We start from the raw sequence: 16,471 nt of genomic DNA on the forward strand, positions 1-16,471 counted from the left end.
AGTTGTTGAACCTCTGTTTTGTCTTTTTGGCCAAAGTTGTTGATCTTTCTTTGCAAAATCCCTAAGGGTTTTTGAGCTATCTTTACTGAAATTTGAGCTATCTTTACTGAAATTTGCTGAGATCTACACTTCTGACATGAACCAAATACCTGCTATGTCTGGGAAATTCCGGATGTATGGCAACTTTAATGACAAAACTGATATTGTTATAAGTCTGGCAAGGTGGTTAAGAAACTCCAATTGGTGGGGGAAGGATGATTAAAGTATCATATTAGCGTAATGTATGCTGCTATTACCAGTTAAGAATGATGATGAACATTATTATAATTATTATGTAAATTTATTTATTTTGTTTTTTCAAATTAAAAATTTACAATAACATATAAATATACAATATAGAAATAAGATTCCACAGAATCTCCTGGAGTTCCCTCCACCCATTTGTGGGTCCTGTTGTTAGTCCTTTCCTCCTGCGTATTCTATAATAATCCAAATGGTTTGCATCTTCCTTGTGTCCAAAATTCAGCATTAAACTACAACTGTTATTCCAATCCCACTAATTATTATTTTTAGCTGTTTACAATGGTTTTTAATATAGATTATAAATTTCCCCCATTTCTTATTACAATTTTGGTCTTCCTGATTTCTGATCCTTCCTGTCATTTTTGCCATTTTGGCATAGTCCATCAATTTGATCTGCCATAATGATGAACAATATTATTATTCCTTCAGTAGCTGGGTTAAAGATAAGGAATGAGTAAGCCAGGCATCTTCTATTCATCAAGCTGAAAAGAAGGCCTATGAATTAAATGATATGCCTCTATGTTTCGTATAGCCTGGTTATAAGGGTGGAAGTTTGGGTTTGGATTTAGAATCAAGAGGTCTAATTTTGCTCCCAGCAGGCTTCCCTGCAAAGCCATAGGAAGCAATGGAACCTCTCTCTTCTCTATCCCTTGATATGTGGCTCTTTCTCTCCCCCATGCAAGTTTTGGGAGAAAAGCAGTTCTTCTTAGATGTGACTTTCTCTTTAGCAGAAGGTTCCCATACACAGCCTATTTATTCCTCCCAATATACTAGCAGGAAGGTTATGTGAAGGTTAGATCATTCAGCATCCATCCTGATCTTTCTTGGGGAGTCATATTACAACAAACATTCATCCTGCCTTCGCCCTGATTTGTTTGTCAAGTGTTTATATGTGTTCCCAGTAATAACTCACTCATTTCTCACTTGTCAATGCATTTCCCAGCACTCCTCCCCAATCACACAAAGTCTGGGTTGTACCCCACTGAATTCCATTCAGAGTAGATTCATCGAAATTAATGAGCCTATGTTAGTAGATTAACATTGGCTATAATTCTGATTCATTTATATATATATATATTAAAAATGGATTTGTTGTCCCAGGGTAATAGATGGCTTTAACCCACATTATTTATATGCAACCTCAAATTTAGGGTACACAGTCTGGAGGCACCTTGAGTAAGCTTTCTAAATTTACCTCAAATGGAAGTATTTGGGAAAAACAAATATCCACCACACATGCTTAATGAAAATCCCCCCCCCCCCAAAAAAGCCAATGGGTATTGATGTTGACTCAGCGGAAGAGACGGTAGAGCATGACGGTAGAGCATGAGATTCTTAATCTCAAGGTCTTGGGATCGATTCCCATTTGGGCCAAAGATTGCAGGGGGCTGGACTAGATGACCCTTGTGGCTAGATGACTCTACAATTCTATGATTTTATAATAAAGAAGCTACAATGAGGAAAGCATCTGAGCAGCTTTGGGAACCTCAAGCTGATGGGCCAGACATCTGCTCCACTGCCTCCACTCCTTACCCTGCTCCTAGCAGTTAGATCTAATTATAGTAGTGCCAGCTGGCCAGGGGAAGATAAGAATTTATGCCCTGGCTTCCTCCTGTGGTTTGATTTGCAGAAAACAGCAAGTGTAGATTTCGCTCTGGACATGTCTGCAGATGCAGATGCCGCTCATAATGAGATTCATCTGCAATAACAGCAGAGCCAAGATTTGGGTGGATGCAAGCGATTTTATTCTCAAAATGCTTCACAAACAAGTCACAAAGAGCTACCGTTGGTTCTATCACCTCCTTGGAGCCAGGATACACCCCAGAAAAGCTCTGCCTGGTGACATAATGAGGATGCAGTGGAGGGAGCAATGTGTGCCTTCTTTGCTGCCTTCACTGCCTCTAGGTCGGCTCGATAATGAGCCCTTACCAGTGTTCGGGTCTTTCCTCCACTTGTGTTCAAACTGTCTCCCAGCTGTTTCCTTGTCCTAAGCTGTGGAGCAGTCATGAATGCTGCCTCTGTGTTCAGAAATCAACAGATGAAGCTTCAGCATAGAGGACACCTTTCCAGTGTTTGGTTGCATTCATATGGATCTTTCCTCCACTTGCGTTCAAGCCATTTCACAGCTTGTTTCCTCGTCCTAAGCTCTGGAGTATAACAGGGGGGCAAACGGGCTTCACAAAGTGGGAGGGGGCGCTCAGAGCGATTGTGTCAATAGCCCTAGCCATTCAGGTGTTCCAGAGGTCACCCAGAGCTTCGACATGGGCGCCAGTCATATTAGCCAGAAAACCTCCCAGAACCATTTGGAATCCCACTGGATCCATCAGCCTCTGGGGGCGGACCTTCCGAATAGGTTCCCCCGCCTCTGTAGAGGGAAAAGTGCACTCCCATGGGTGGTGGCGTCAGAGCATGCCTGGCCCTTGTTCCAGAGTGAAGACTTCACCTGAAGAAAAGAGGAAGGCATTCTGAGCCAGGTGGGATTAAACTTCTCTAGATTTATGCGGGAGGGAAAGTGAAATTTTTCAGTAGCTGAAGGTTGGTGAATTTTGATACAAGGAACAAATGAGAGGGACTAAAGGCATTTTTAATTTTTTTATTTTTTTTGCACTGGGCTACATATAAACTTCTTTGTTCTAATTTTGAAGATGCCAACTTTGCTGATACATTTCTTCAATCCACTTTTTAAAGTGAAGCAGTCCTGGATTTGTATGAAGATTGGAGCACAGCTAGCCATTGGATTAGACATGTCTTTGAATTTTGTGGCTCGGTTCCTGTACAAAAATGTGCATTTTACAGCAGACATGCATTTCAGAGCATACAGAATGTGTATTTGGTTGGGTGGGATGGATGAGTACAAAATGTGTACTTTAGGAGAAAGGGCATACAATTTAGATGTGAAATCTTGCTGCTTTTTGTTATCTACAGAAAATGGGACAGAATGGATCTCTTAAGTGCCCATGAAGCTGCCATGCACTGGAAATTGGCAAAGCCACCAGTCCCAGATAGATAGGTTGATAGGGAGCTTACATACCAAGGGGTTCAATCCAGCAAAACTGAGGTTATCCACACTTCCTCTTGTCCTCCTGCTTTCACCTGGGAAAAACAACTCTTTAGCCTTCAATCAGAGCAAACAGCAATTTTGGTTTTCTTTGAATTGGCGTTTTGCTGTTTGCTCAGATTTAAAGCAAAAGAGCAAGTTTTCCCTGGAAAAGGAGCAGGGAAAGAAACGGCCATCTGGATCAGACCTAAGGCATATTTTGCTCAGTAAGATGCATGGGAAGAGGATATAAAGCTTTTAGAGAGGAACCAGACACAAGTCCATGTATTTTGTAACCGTCAGTGCCTAATACTCATGAATGCTGCCTCTGTGTTCAGAAATCAACAGATGAAGCTTCAGCATTGAGGACACAATTGCTCACTGATGTCTGGAGACAAAGACAAAGTTACAGAACACAGAAGGATGTGGCCATATAAGCTAGAGCCTGCCACTAATCTGTGTCCTTTCAATAGCAGGGCAGAAGGGAAACCATAAAAGGCAAAAAGAGGGGACTGAAAAAATAGAGGTAAAGAACATGTTTGGTATGCATATGGTTGAAGTTCACAAAATATATAACATATCTATCTAAATTGTGACTTTGTGAAATTTATTCAACACATAATAGCAATTTACACATTCCCATTCTTTTTATAGTTTTTGGTAGAGTTGAAACTTTATTGCTGCTGTCATTTTTGCCAATTGGAAATATTCACACAGTTTATTTTGCTATTCTCCCTTTGTTGGTGTAGTCTCCCCTTTCCAATTGTTTGCAATTAACATTCTTGCTGCCGTTGTAGCATACAAGAACACCCTCTTCTTATCCTTTGGGATATTGATTCACATAATGCCTAGGAGAAAGGGTTCAGGGTTTGTTTGATTTCCCAAATGTTTGTCTAAACATTTTTAAAAATTTGTCATAGAGAGTATTCCAATATATTTTGATTTTATCACAACCCCACCACATGTTGTACATTGTTCCTTCCCCCTGATTACACATCCACCAAACGTTTGATTTTGATTTATATATTTTAGCCAATTTTCTGGGGGTCATGTACCACCTATACAGCATTTTCATGAAATTTTCCTTTAATCTATAGTAGGCTGTGAATTTTTAGTCTTTTTGCTACAATCTTTCTCAATCCTCCATCTGGAAATGATATCCAAAATCCTTTGCCCATTTGATCATCACTTCTTTGATCTCTTAGTCTTCTATTTCCTAATCCAGCAATAATCTATATGTTTTGATGATATTTTCCTTTTGTTCTGTAATAATTCCTTTTCTAATTTTGATATATCTAATTTTCAAATCCTTTTTTTCTAATTTAAACACCTCATTTAATTGATGATATTGTAACCAATCCGTACAATAATGTCTAATAGCTTCAAAATTCCCCAGTTTTAATTGGCTTTGTTCTTCTTTATATGTTGCCCAATTTGGTTCCTGAAAACCTCTTCTGTCCTGGACAGCACAATCTGCAGCAGGCCTCTGAGCACATGTGCATCTTTAAAGCACACCTGAACACAAACTGCAACTGATGTGGAATAATGTGGATGTCTCCTTTCCCCAGGTTCACCATCCCTATTGTGCTCCTCAGTCTCAGATCTGACCGTTCTCACAATGCATATACTGCAGATCAGCTCTGTGGTTTGTGCTTTCATCAGCCTTGTCCTCCTCCTCATCGCCCTGGGCTCAGACTACTGGCTGCAAAGTGACAATGCGAACAGTGGCCTCTGGGTAGCTTGCGGCCCTGTCATTTCGATCTATACTTGTTATTCACCTTCGATTAATACCGTACAAGGTAAGATCTTCTCTGTCTTGTGCTAGGAGTACTTAAGGTGCAGTATTCCAAAGTAGATTGAACTGATGTTCATTTCTAAGGTATGCAGCAGTGGGGGGCCCAGTTGATCCTTCCTCAACCCTGGGTGCCAGCACAAAATGGCTGCTGTGGGTAGGCAGCAAAAAAATTAAAAGGCGATGGTAGTTCTTACCACTGAGGCTGGATCTACACAGATATGAAAAATGCTATAAAAACACTATAAGAATATAGCTCCCAATGCTGTTTACCATTGAGGATGGATCACTGCTCTACAGTGCCCTCTCGTGTCACATTTTAAGAACACATTTTTAACGTTATAATTGACCAGTGTAGATGAGTCCCCACTTTCCACAAAAAAACCCTCTTGCCTCTGATTTTTAATATATGTTGTCAGGAAGCCATTTTTTTTTTGTCTGTCAAGAAGCCCCTACCTTATATACGAGCTTGCATGTTGGAAAGGATCCTGGGAGTGCTTTGGACTGCACACTCCATTTGCACTGTGCTCTTGGCTGGTTTGCTGTGCCCCGATGTCACTCGGTGTGAATTGGGTGTGTCTTTTTTCAGTTCTGCGAAGCTGTGCATTGCAGGAGAAGATGGGTGGCTTTGGAAAACTTGCACAGAAGAGATGCTTCCCTTTTGCAAGTAGTCTTCAAGTTGGCAAGCCTATGATAAGCTTCAAAGGATACTTAGAAGAATACAGACTAAACCAGTTGCCTCTCCTGATGGCCTCTCTCATAGAGATATGATCCAGCATGGGGGAAAGAATGAACCCCTGTGGAGGGCAGTGGGTTATGCAGCAGGCCAGTAACCATGGTGCTGAGTAATAGGAGGCCGGCCCATTAGGGGAAATGAAGCACTGGTCCACCAACTGCAGGGCTATTGTCAAATCCCACAGATGCATTTAACCTTTTTTCTTTCTCTTCCTTCCTTCCCAAAAGGTTTCTACCATGCTACCCGAGCCTTCATGTTCTTCGGGATGATTGCTGGAGCCATATCTTGCATTGGCCTTTGTTGCAACTACTTTTCCTTCCAACTTGGCTTCATCGCCAAGACCAAGAACTCCGCTAAAGCCAGCCTTGTTGCAGGTATCATGGGGGTTCTGAGCATCTGCGTCCACACTAAGCCCAAGCCCCTGAAACCCCAGAAATCAGAGCTGTAGACACCTGCAGCCAATCGGAAGCCGTGTCTTGGTTGTCCAATGTTTTTGGAAGTTGAACAGATTCCCTTTGACAACCAAGGTACGACTGTATAGGGCTTTGTACACTAATTTTGAACCTTGTACAGGGGCTGATTGGCAGCCAGTGCATTTCTTTCAGCAGCAGTATATATGTTGGTCATATTCCACCCCAGTGAGTAGTTGATCCTCTCCATTTTGCACTAACTGTAGCTTCCAGCTCAGCATCAAGGATTTAATTAACAAGTAACTTGATATCCTGACGTATTTTTTCTTCCTAGCTGGTTGCGTCCTGATTGCCATGGCCATCTTCACTGGGCGTACAGCGGCAGCAATCAGCAGTTCTACCTGGTATTATGGATGGTCTTTTGGCTTGGGCTGGGCGACCTTTCCTCTCTTCCTCATAACTGGTGAGTATTTGTCAAATGCTGGAAATGTACAGCTTTATTTAAAGGTTTACCTTTGTGTAGAGTAGTCTGCTGCGTTATTTAGCTCAGAACAGTTTGGGGCTTCTCTACAGTGTGTCCATTTGAACACAGTTGAAAGCAGGTGTGTATTCCCTGCAGAAGATTCAAAATGCACCATGTAGTTCTGTGGAAGAGGATATATTTTTGCCTTCTAGCACGGCAATTTGGGACCTCACTGATTAGGAAACAAGCTCAGCAGTCCAGATATCTTGGATGGAGTTTTATTCTGCTCCCCCTGATGCCTTAACCAGTCCCTTTTCTCTTCTGACAGGTGGGCTGACTTTCGCCTTGGATAGGGCTGTGTCAACAGCAGCATGAAGAAAAGGCTGTGCTTCCACTTCAGATGACACCTGGGGCACACAGACCCAGCCTGCACTGGGGCGAGTTGGAGCTGGGGGGAATTGAATATAATGTAGGGCTGCCATATTTCAAAAAGTGAAAATCCGGACACAAAAGTTGTTGAACTTCTGCCAAAGTTGTTGAGGCTTTTTGTTTGTCTTTTTAGCCAAAGTTGTTGATCTTTCTTTGCAAAACCCCTAAGGGTTTTTGAGCTATCTTTACTGAAATTTGCTGAGATCTGCACTTCTGACATGAACCGAATACCTGCTATGTCTGGGAAATTCCGGATGTATGGCAACTTTAATGACAAAACTGACATTTTTATAAGTCCAGCAAAGTGGTTAAGAAAATGGAACTTATTTACTGATCAGTGTAGAACAGAACTTCTCCAATTGGCGGGGAAAATATGATTTGCTTAATGTATGCTGCTATTACCAGTTAAGAATGATGATGAACATTATTATAATTATATTGTAAATTTATTTATTTGGTTTTTTCAAATTAAAATTTTACAGTAACATATCAGTATACAATATAGAAATAAGATTCCACAGAATCTCCTGGACTTCCCTCCTCCCATTTGTGGGTCCTATTGTTAGCCCTTCGCTCCTGTGTATTCTTTAATAATCCAAATCTTTTCATCTCCATTGTGTCCGAAATTCACAGTTCTTCTGGCATTTGAATCAGTCTTCTTGGATGTGACTTTCTCTTTAACAGAAGGTTCCCACACACAGCCTATTTATTCCTCCAAATATTTTTGCAAAAAACTTATTTGATGGAAATTGTTGTATATTGCTTTTTCTATGTCCCCCCCGAAGCTTTAATGAAAATCTCTCCCCCCCACCAAAGCCAATGGGTATTGATGTTGACTCAACTGAACAGTTGGTAGAGCATGAGAATCTTAATCTCAAGATCTTAGGTTCGAGTCCCATTTGGGCCAAAGATTACAGGGGGTTGGACTAGATGACCCTTGCGGCTAGATGACTCTACAATTCTATGATTTTATAATGAAGAAGCTACAATGAGGAAAGCATCTGAGCAGCTTTGGGAACCTCAAGCTGATGGGCTAGACATCTGGTCCACTGTCTCCACTCCTTACCCTGCTCCTAGCAGTTAGATCTAATTATAGTAGTGCCAGCTGGCCAGAGGGAGATAAGAATTTATGCCCTGGCTGTTTAGGTTATTGTGGTAGTTTAATGTGCTAAGGTTGTGTTTTGTATTGTTTATATATTTTATTGTATTGTATTGTATTGTTTTTTCTTTTTTCGTTCTTCTTTCTTGTTCTTTTTCTCTCTCTTGTCTTTTTTTTCTTTTTCTTCTTTTTTGTAAGTTTTAAAAGTAATAAATATTATTTTTTAAAAAAGAATTTATGCCCTGGCTTCTTCCTGTGTCTTTAGCTATGGTTTGATCTGCAGAAATCAGCAAGTGTAGATCTTGCTCTGGACATGTCTGCAGATGTATATGCCACTCACAATGAGATTCATCTGCTATAACAGCAGAGCCAAGATTTGGGTGGGGTGCAAGTGATTTTATTCTCAAAATGCTTCACAAACAAGTCACAAAGAGCTACCATTGGTTCTATCACCTCCTTTGGGCCAGGATACAACCCAGAAAAGCTCTGCCTGACAACATAATGAGGATGCAGTGGAGGCAGCAAAGTGTGCCTTCTTTGCTGCCTTCGCTGCCTCTAGGTCGGCTCAATAATGAGCCCTTACAAGTGTTTGGGTCTTTCCTCCACTTGTGTTCACACTGTCTCCCAGCTTGTTTCCTTGTCCTAAGCTCTGGAGTAGTCATGAATGCTGCCTCTGTGTTCAGAAATCAACAGATGAAGCTTCCGCAGAGAGGACACCTTACCAGTGTTTGGTTGCATTCATATGGATCTTTCCTCCACTTGCGTTCAAGCCATTTCACAGCTTGTTTCCTCTTCCTAAGCTCTGGAGTACTGTTTCATTGTGAATTTTAAGGTAGTGGCTGGTTTTATGATACATCTTTATTGTTTGATGTTCCTGTATCCGGTAAGTTGGTTTTTAAAAAATGCTTGAAAAGGTAAATGATTAAGCGGTGTAGGAACGTCTTAAATAAATAAGAAATAAAATTGTGATGTAAATCAGTTTCCGGCTCCACAAAGTGGGAGAGGGCTTTAAGAGTGATCATATCAATAGCCCAAGCCATTCAGGTGTTCCAGAGGTCAGCCAGAGCTTTGATAGGGGCGCCAGTCATATCAACCAGAAAACCTCCCAGAACCATTTGGAATTCCACTGGATCCATCAGCCTCTGGGGGCGGACCTTCTGAATAGGTTCCCCCGCCTCTGCAGAGGGGAAAAGTGCACTCCCATGGGTGGTGGAGTCAGAGCATGCCTGGCCCTTGTTCCAGAGTGAAGACTTCACCTGAAGAAAAGAGGAAGGCATTCTGAGCCAGGTGGGATTAAACTTCTCTAGATTTATGCGGGAGGGAAATGGAATTTTTTCAGTAGCTGAAGGTTGGTGAATTTTGATACTGGGAACCAATGAGAGGGACTAAAAACGATTTATTTATTTTTTGCACTGGGCTACATATAAACTTCTTTGTTCTAATTTCGACGATCCCTACTCTGCTGATACATTTGTTCGATCCACTTTTGAAAGTGAAGCAGTCCTGGATTTGTATGCAGATTGGACCTCTGTTATTGCTCTATGGAAGGCAAACAGCATCAAAAGGCAAAGGAGACCCATTTGGAGAAATCATTCACCAGCTTGTCAACCAGAGTTGGCGTCACTAGGCAGTAACAGAGGGCCTCACCTAGAGACCCATTCCCAACCTCTGGATCTGTGCACCATGAAACGTTGGTGTACCATCAGACTCAACATACCTACAGAGGGGGTGGGGGTGGGAGGGGGTGGTAGCCAGTGGCATCACAAGGGGTGCATGTGCCATGTCTGGGGGGAGGGTGACAAGAAGGTACCCGGTGGGGTCCTTGCCCTGCCTCCCCTGGTCTCTGCAGTGCGAGCAACCATCGCGCCAAATGTGGAGGATCCTTCGTTCACAGCTGCAGGCGCAAGCAGAGGATCCAACCACCACCCATGTGGCATTCAGGCGGGGCCGGCAGCAAACTGCTACATACAACGCATTTACGGTGTCGCACACATGCGCTGTACATAGTGGTGCCACACATGCGCCCTACATAGCGACGTCACACATGCTTCTCACGTAGCGGCGCAATGCATGTGCACCCGGTGGTTTCTCTGCCCTGGGTGTCAGTTAGCCTTTGTTCGCCCCTGGCGGTAGCAGCACAAAGTTGTTAGACGACACATTATTTCATTTAGGTACTTCATTTAGACTTTTTTTTCTTTCCCCTTGATCCCTTGTTTCAGCGATCTACTAAATGCTTTGTCTTGATCTGGAAGGAGACCTAAAACTTAAAACTTTGAAATTCTGCATTTCCAGCACAGTTCCTGGATAGGAACCTGACAGGGTGGAATCCAGATTAAATAATTTCAGATTCCCCCTACCTAGGGGAAAGCTGAAATGCTAATATAGTTTCAGTGGTGAAATTGTGTTGTGTTGGGAACAATGTTTTCCCAAATAGCTATTTACACATTCCCATTCCTTTTAAAGTTTTTGGTAGGGTTGATACCCTATTGCCGCTTTAATTTTTGCCAATTCCAAATATTCACACAGCTTATTTTGCTATTCTCCCTTTGTTGGTGTAGTCTCCCCTTTCCAATTCTTTGCCATTAACATTCTTGCTGCGGTTGTAGCATACAAGAACACCTTTTTCTTATGCTTTGGGGTATTGATTCACATAATGGCTAGGAGAAAGGCTTCAGGGACACCCCCCCCAAATGTTTGTCTAAACATTTTTAAAAATTCATCATAGACAGTATTCCAAAATATTTTATCCCGAGCATGTACATGTGGTACATTGTTCCTTCCCCTTGATTACACATCCAGCAAACATTTGATTTTGATTTATATATTTTAGCCAATTTTCTGGCAGTCATGTACCACCTATACAGCATTTTCATGAAATTTTCCTTTATTGTATAGCAGGCTGTGAATTTTTAGTCTTTTTACCACAATCTTCCCCAAACCTCCATCCGGATAGGATATCCAAAATCTTTTGCCCATTTGATCATCACTTTTTTGATTACCTCGTCCTCTACCTCCCAATCCAGCAATAATCTATATGTTTTTGATGATATTTTCTTTTTGTTCTGTAATAATTCCTTTTCTAATTTTGATACCTCTCGTTTTCAAATCCAATTTTCTTATCTAATTTAAACACATCATTTAATTGATGATATTGTAACCAATCTGTACAACAATGTCTAATTGTTTCAATTTTTTTTTTAATTGGCTTTGTTTTTCTTTTAGAGTTTTTCTATATGTTGCCCAATTTGGTTCCATATTTTTCCTCTACCATAAAGGCCTCCATTGGTGAAAGCCACCATGGTGTCTTTATATATGCAAAGTCTTTATATCTGACCCATACTGTGTGTAGATATTTTTGAATTACCGTATTTTTCGTTCTATACGACGCACCCGACCATAAGACGCACCTAGTTTTAGAGGAGGAGAACAAGGGGGAAAAAATCTCTCCCTCTCTGCACAGCGCCCCTTCAGCATAGCGGCAGGAGAAACGGAGCGCCTTCCATTTCTCTTCCCACTTCGCTGAAGGGGCGCTGCGCAGAGAAGGAAAGCTGCACAGCGCCTCTCCAGCGAAGCAAAGCCAGGAGAGCAAGAGGGGTCGGTGCGCACAACCCTTCTTGCTCTCCTGGCTTGAGGGATAGCCGCCAGAAGCCTCCGGAGCGCAGCGGGAGTGCTCCTGCTGTGCTCTGAAGGCTTCGTGTTGCTTTCGCTGAAGCCATGGAGCCTGTATGCGCTCCATAAGACGCACACACATTTCCCCTTAATTTTTGGAGGGGGAAAAGTGCGTCTTATAGAGCGAAAAATACGGTATATGGTTTAAAAAACCCCTATGTACTTTATCGTAACCTAGATATGCGTGCCAACCAACATGCCATCTGTATCTGTTGTCCCATCCTTCTATGTCCAATATATCTGTATTTTTCAATGTCAACCATTCTTTTAGTCAACATAAACATGAGGCTTCATAATAGAGTTTCAGATCCGGTGAGGCGAAGCCCCCTCTTTCCTTTATATCTGTTAATAATTTATATTTAATTTGTGGCTTCTTGCCTTGCCTGGCTTCTGATTTGATCCCACAATGTCCCTATTTCCCCTGCCAGTGCTGCCACCACTGAGCTCAGGAAGGAGAGTGAGCTGGCGCTTGTCCCGAGCGATGGCGGCAGCGGTGAGGGAGCACCCCGTTGCCTCCTGGTGTCTACCGCTGCCTGCCTCCTCCCTTGAGCAGCTCGTAGCTGTTTCTGGAAAGCGGGCAAGAAGGATGTGTACTTTACATATTATACATAAAGTTTATTGCACTAAGCAATACACAATATATACCCTTTATGAGAACAGGGTGGAGAAGGAGGTCCCAGGGTTTTTTTAAATTTGCAAACTGCCCTCAGAACCCAGAACATATAAAATCCAAAGGCCTGTTGTAGTCTGCGCAGCCTGAAAACCTCTTCTGTCCAGGACAGCACAATCTGCGGCAGGCCTCTGAGCACATGTGCATCTTTAAAGCACACCTAAACACAAACTGCAACTGATGTGGAATGATGTGGATATCTCCTTTCCCCAGGTTCATCATCCCTATTGTGCTCCTCAGTCTCAGATCTGACCATTCTCACAATGCATATACTGCAGATCAGCGCTGTGATTTGTGCTTTCATCAGCCTTCTCCTCCTCCTCATCGCCCTGGGCTCAGACTACTGGCTGCAAATTGGCCTCTTGAACAGTGGCCTCTGGAATGTGTGTACTCCTAATTGCAAACCTATCGGAATGGTTGTGGCAGGTAAGATCTTCTCTGTCTTGTGCTAGGAGTACTTAAGGTGCGGTATTCCAAAGATGATTTGACTGATCTTCATTTCTAAGGCATGCAGCAGTATGTGGGGCACTTGATCATTATTCAACTCCCTGAAAGTCCAGTGTGACTAGAGATAACATATTTACTCTGTCTGAGGCACTGGGAATCATATTTTGATAAATGTGCCCTGGAAGCCAGTACAAAATAGCTGCTGCGGGAAGCAAAGAAATAGGCGACAGTAATCTGCAGCAGTGAGTCCCATCTCTGCCTTTACTATGGTACTGTATAATTTATGTAGGGCTGGACTGAGAGGTTTCGGCACTTGAGGAAAACAGAAAGTGCTTCTTCTTCTGTAGCTTCCTGCTTGCGGTAGCTACCACCTGCAAGTACACCAGCATTGCTGTGTCACACCTGAAACATCACCAACAACAGGATGCCTTCACTGCTATGGGGAGGGTTATGGGTAGACTTGGCACAGTCGCAATGAGCTTCTGGCCATGTCTGGAGTGTAAACAAGGAGCTGGCGAGGGCGTGAGGATGTGAGTTCCCACATCTCCTTTGGAACACAGCTATTTCTCTGCCAGGAAGTGTTTTCCTTCCCTGACTTAGAGTATAACATCTGAGCGAATACTGCCCAAGGGCCTGCCCGAGATTCAGCCAAAAGACACTGCACTGCTCCTTCAAGTCAAAAATTCCTTCCTTGCACATGGATCTGTCAAATGAACTGCTGCAGTGCTTGAAATGTCAAGTACGTGAACCAGCAACTCCTGCATCTCTCAGGAGGGCTGGGGCTGTGAGAGACAACAGCAGCCACCCAGTGAGGACATATTGACCTATTTGGAAATAACGCCTAGCTGCTTCAACAGCCAGGTGATGCAGCTGCAGGCTGGCATTTCTTGGAACGCTGGAGAACAGGGGTTAGGGGAGACTCTGAGCTGTTTTGATGATTGCACCGCTGCCTTTTTAAAATAGTGTTTTGAACTTATTGTAACCTGCCTCAAGAACTTTGGTTAGTAGGTGGGGTAGGGATATTCCTAAATAAATAAAATAATCATGGTGCTGAGTAATAGGGGGTTTGGGCTGGGTGTTTATCAGTATTCAGATGACACCCAGCTCTACCTCTCTTTTAAATCAGAACCAGTGAAGGCAGTGAAGGTCCTGTGTGAGTGCCTGGAGGCGGTTGGAGGATGGATGGTGGCCAACAGATTGGGGTTGAATCCTGACAAGACAGAAGTACTGTTTTGGGGGGACAGGGGGCGGGTGGGTGTGGGGGACTCCCTGGCCCCGAATGGGGTAACTGTGCCCCTGAAGGACCAGGTGCGCAGCCTGGGAGTCATTTTGGACTCACAGCTGTCCATGGAGGCGCAGGTCAATTCTGTGTCCAGGGCAGCTGTCTATCAGCTCCACCTGGTACGCAGGCTGAGACCCTACCTGCCCATGGACTGTCTCGCCAGAGTGGTGCATGCTCTAGTTATCTCCTGCTTGGACTACTGCAATGCGCTCTACGTGGGGCTACCTTTGAAGGTGACCTGGAAACTGCAATTAATCCAGAATGCAGCAGCTAGACTGGTGACTGGGAGTGGCCGCCGGGACCACATAACACCGGTCCTGAGAGATTTGCATTGGTTTCCAGTACGTTTCTGAGCACAATTCAAAGTGTTGGCGCTGACCTGTAAAGCCCTAAACGGCCTCGGTCGTGTATACCTGAAGGAGCATCTCCATCCCCATCATTCACCCCCACTGAGATCCAGCGCTGAGGGCCTTCTGGTGGTTCCCTCATTGTGGGAAGTGAGGTTACAGGGAACCAGACAGAGGGCCTTCTCAGTAGTGGCGCCTGCCCTGTGGAATGCCCTCCCTTCAGATGTGAAGGAAATAAGAAGGTGTCTTATCTTTAAAAGACATCTGAAGGCAGCCCTGTTTAGGGAAGTTTTTAATATTTAATGCTGTATTGTTTTTAACATTCGATTGGAAGCTGCCCATAATGGCTGGGGAAACTCAGCCAGATGGGCGGGGTATAAATAATAAATAAATTATTTATTTATTTTAGGAGCCTGATCCATTAGAGTAAATGGGGCACTGCCAACCCCCACCTGCCAGGGGTTGGATCTGCCTGACATGGCCTCTGGCAGTGCCTACTGTTGGTCTCCCTGACTGTTATGGGCATTTAACCCCCTTCTTCCTTTCTCTTCCTTCCTTCAAGATTTCTTCCATGCCACCCGAGCGTTCATGTTCCTCGGGATGATCGCTGGAGCCGTCTCTTGCATTATTCTTTGTGGAACATTTTTTGACTTCCAGTGTGGCTTCCTCTCCCGGGCCAGGACCTCAGCTATAGCCAGCCTTGTTGCAGGTATCCTTGGGGTCATATGCATCTGATTCCACAGTCCCCTCAAGCCCCTAAACTCAAAGCTGCAGACTGTGCCTGAACAAATCCCACAGATCCTACGCCAACAAAACTTGAGCTGAAAGGAAAAGTCCACACGGAATCCTATTGGTGGACTCCAACTAAGTCATATTCAGAATAGACCCACTGAAATGTATTACGATGATAAAAGGTACAATTCAAACCCTTACTCTCCATCCCAGGTATTTAGAGTGTGGTGGAGCCACTACTGCATACCCAGTTCATCTGGAAGGTATGAATCTGCTGTAGGCCTCTCAGGAGGGTGAACTTCTGATGCTTCTTTCTGCAACAACTGCAACATCAGAAGTTAAAAGTAGGAGTCTAGAAAAGGGCTGTGGTCTAAATCACTGAGCCTCTTGGGCTTGCTGATCAGAAGGTCGGCTGTTCGAACCCCCACAACGGGATGAGCTCCCATTATTCAGTCCCAGCTCCTGCCATCCTAGAAGTTTGAAAGCATGCCAAAAAGTAGATTAAAAGTAGATTAAAAGGTACTGCTGCAGCAGGAAGGTAAACAATGTTTCCCTGTGCTGCTCTGGTTTCAGTGTTCCGTTACGCCAGAAGCGGCTTAGTCCTGCTGGCCACATGACCTGGAAAAACTGTCTGCGGACAAACACCGGCTCCCTCGGCCTGTAAAGCAAGATGAGCACCGCAACTCCAGAGTCGTCCGCGACTAGACTTAACTGTCAGGGATCCTTTACCTTTACTAGAAAAGGGCTTAGTGATCTCCCTAAATACTTATTTCCGCTTCCATTTCCACCAATGTCAGAGGTGCAAAGGAGAAGAGCCAGTTCAGAAAACCCTTCATGAGCTTCCCCCTTCCTCTTTGCTCCTCCAATATTATGGTGCAAAGAAGAAGAAGAGGATCACAAAGGATCTTCAAAGCCTCCCCAGAAATGGCTCTTTTCCTACTGCAATATTGGAGATGGAAAAGAACTGTATAGAGCAGCTTCCAGCTCAGCATCAAGGATTTAATTTACAAGTAACTTGGTATCCTGATTTATATTTTCTTCCTAGCTGGTTGCGT

At 43.6% G+C, this 16,471-nt stretch overlaps 1 protein-coding gene and 1 long non-coding RNA gene across 2 annotated transcripts in view; one reads left to right on the top strand and one right to left on the bottom strand.

The window, feature by feature from the left end:
- Positions 1-65: 65 nt before the first annotated feature.
- Positions 66-16,471, bottom strand: part of LOC309346226 — a 20,785-nt gene continuing 4,379 nt past the window's right edge. The window contains exons 2-3 of the long non-coding RNA XR_014158493.1: positions 7,333-7,449; positions 66-80 (exon numbers count right to left, since the gene is read on the bottom strand). This is a non-coding gene — a long non-coding RNA (uncharacterized lncRNA). The remainder of the gene's footprint in view (positions 81-7,332; positions 7,450-16,471) is intronic.
- On the top strand, positions 3,828-7,203 carry LOC309346121 (peripheral myelin protein 22-like). The gene is made up of 5 exons (XM_081869824.1): positions 3,828-3,866; positions 4,909-5,139; positions 6,096-6,242; positions 6,613-6,741; positions 7,070-7,203. The coding sequence occupies exons 2-5, from the start codon at positions 4,959-4,961 to the stop codon at positions 7,114-7,116; spliced, it is 504 nt and encodes a 167-aa protein (XP_081725950.1). The 5' UTR covers positions 3,828-3,866; positions 4,909-4,958; the 3' UTR covers positions 7,117-7,203.

The sequence above is a fragment of the Podarcis erhardii genome (genome assembly GCF_964252035.2).
Source record: "Podarcis erhardii genome assembly, chromosome: 7".
Lineage (NCBI taxonomy): Eukaryota > Metazoa > Chordata > Lepidosauria > Squamata > Lacertidae > Podarcis > Podarcis erhardii.

What these genes read in the sequence shown, in the direction of transcription:
- LOC309346121 (XM_081869824.1), top strand. Translation starts at nt 4,959, where the DNA reads ATGCATATACTGCAGATCAGCTCTGTGGTTTGTGCTTTCATCAGCCTT. An exon ending in TTCGATTAATACCGTACAAG is followed by an intron (nt 5,140 to 6,095) that starts GTAAGATCTTCT and finishes CCTTCCCAAAAG; the next exon opens with GTTTCTACCATGCTACCCGA. An exon ending in TCCTCTCTTCCTCATAACTG is followed by an intron (nt 6,742 to 7,069) that starts GTGAGTATTTGT and finishes CTCTTCTGACAG; the next exon opens with GTGGGCTGACTTTCGCCTTG.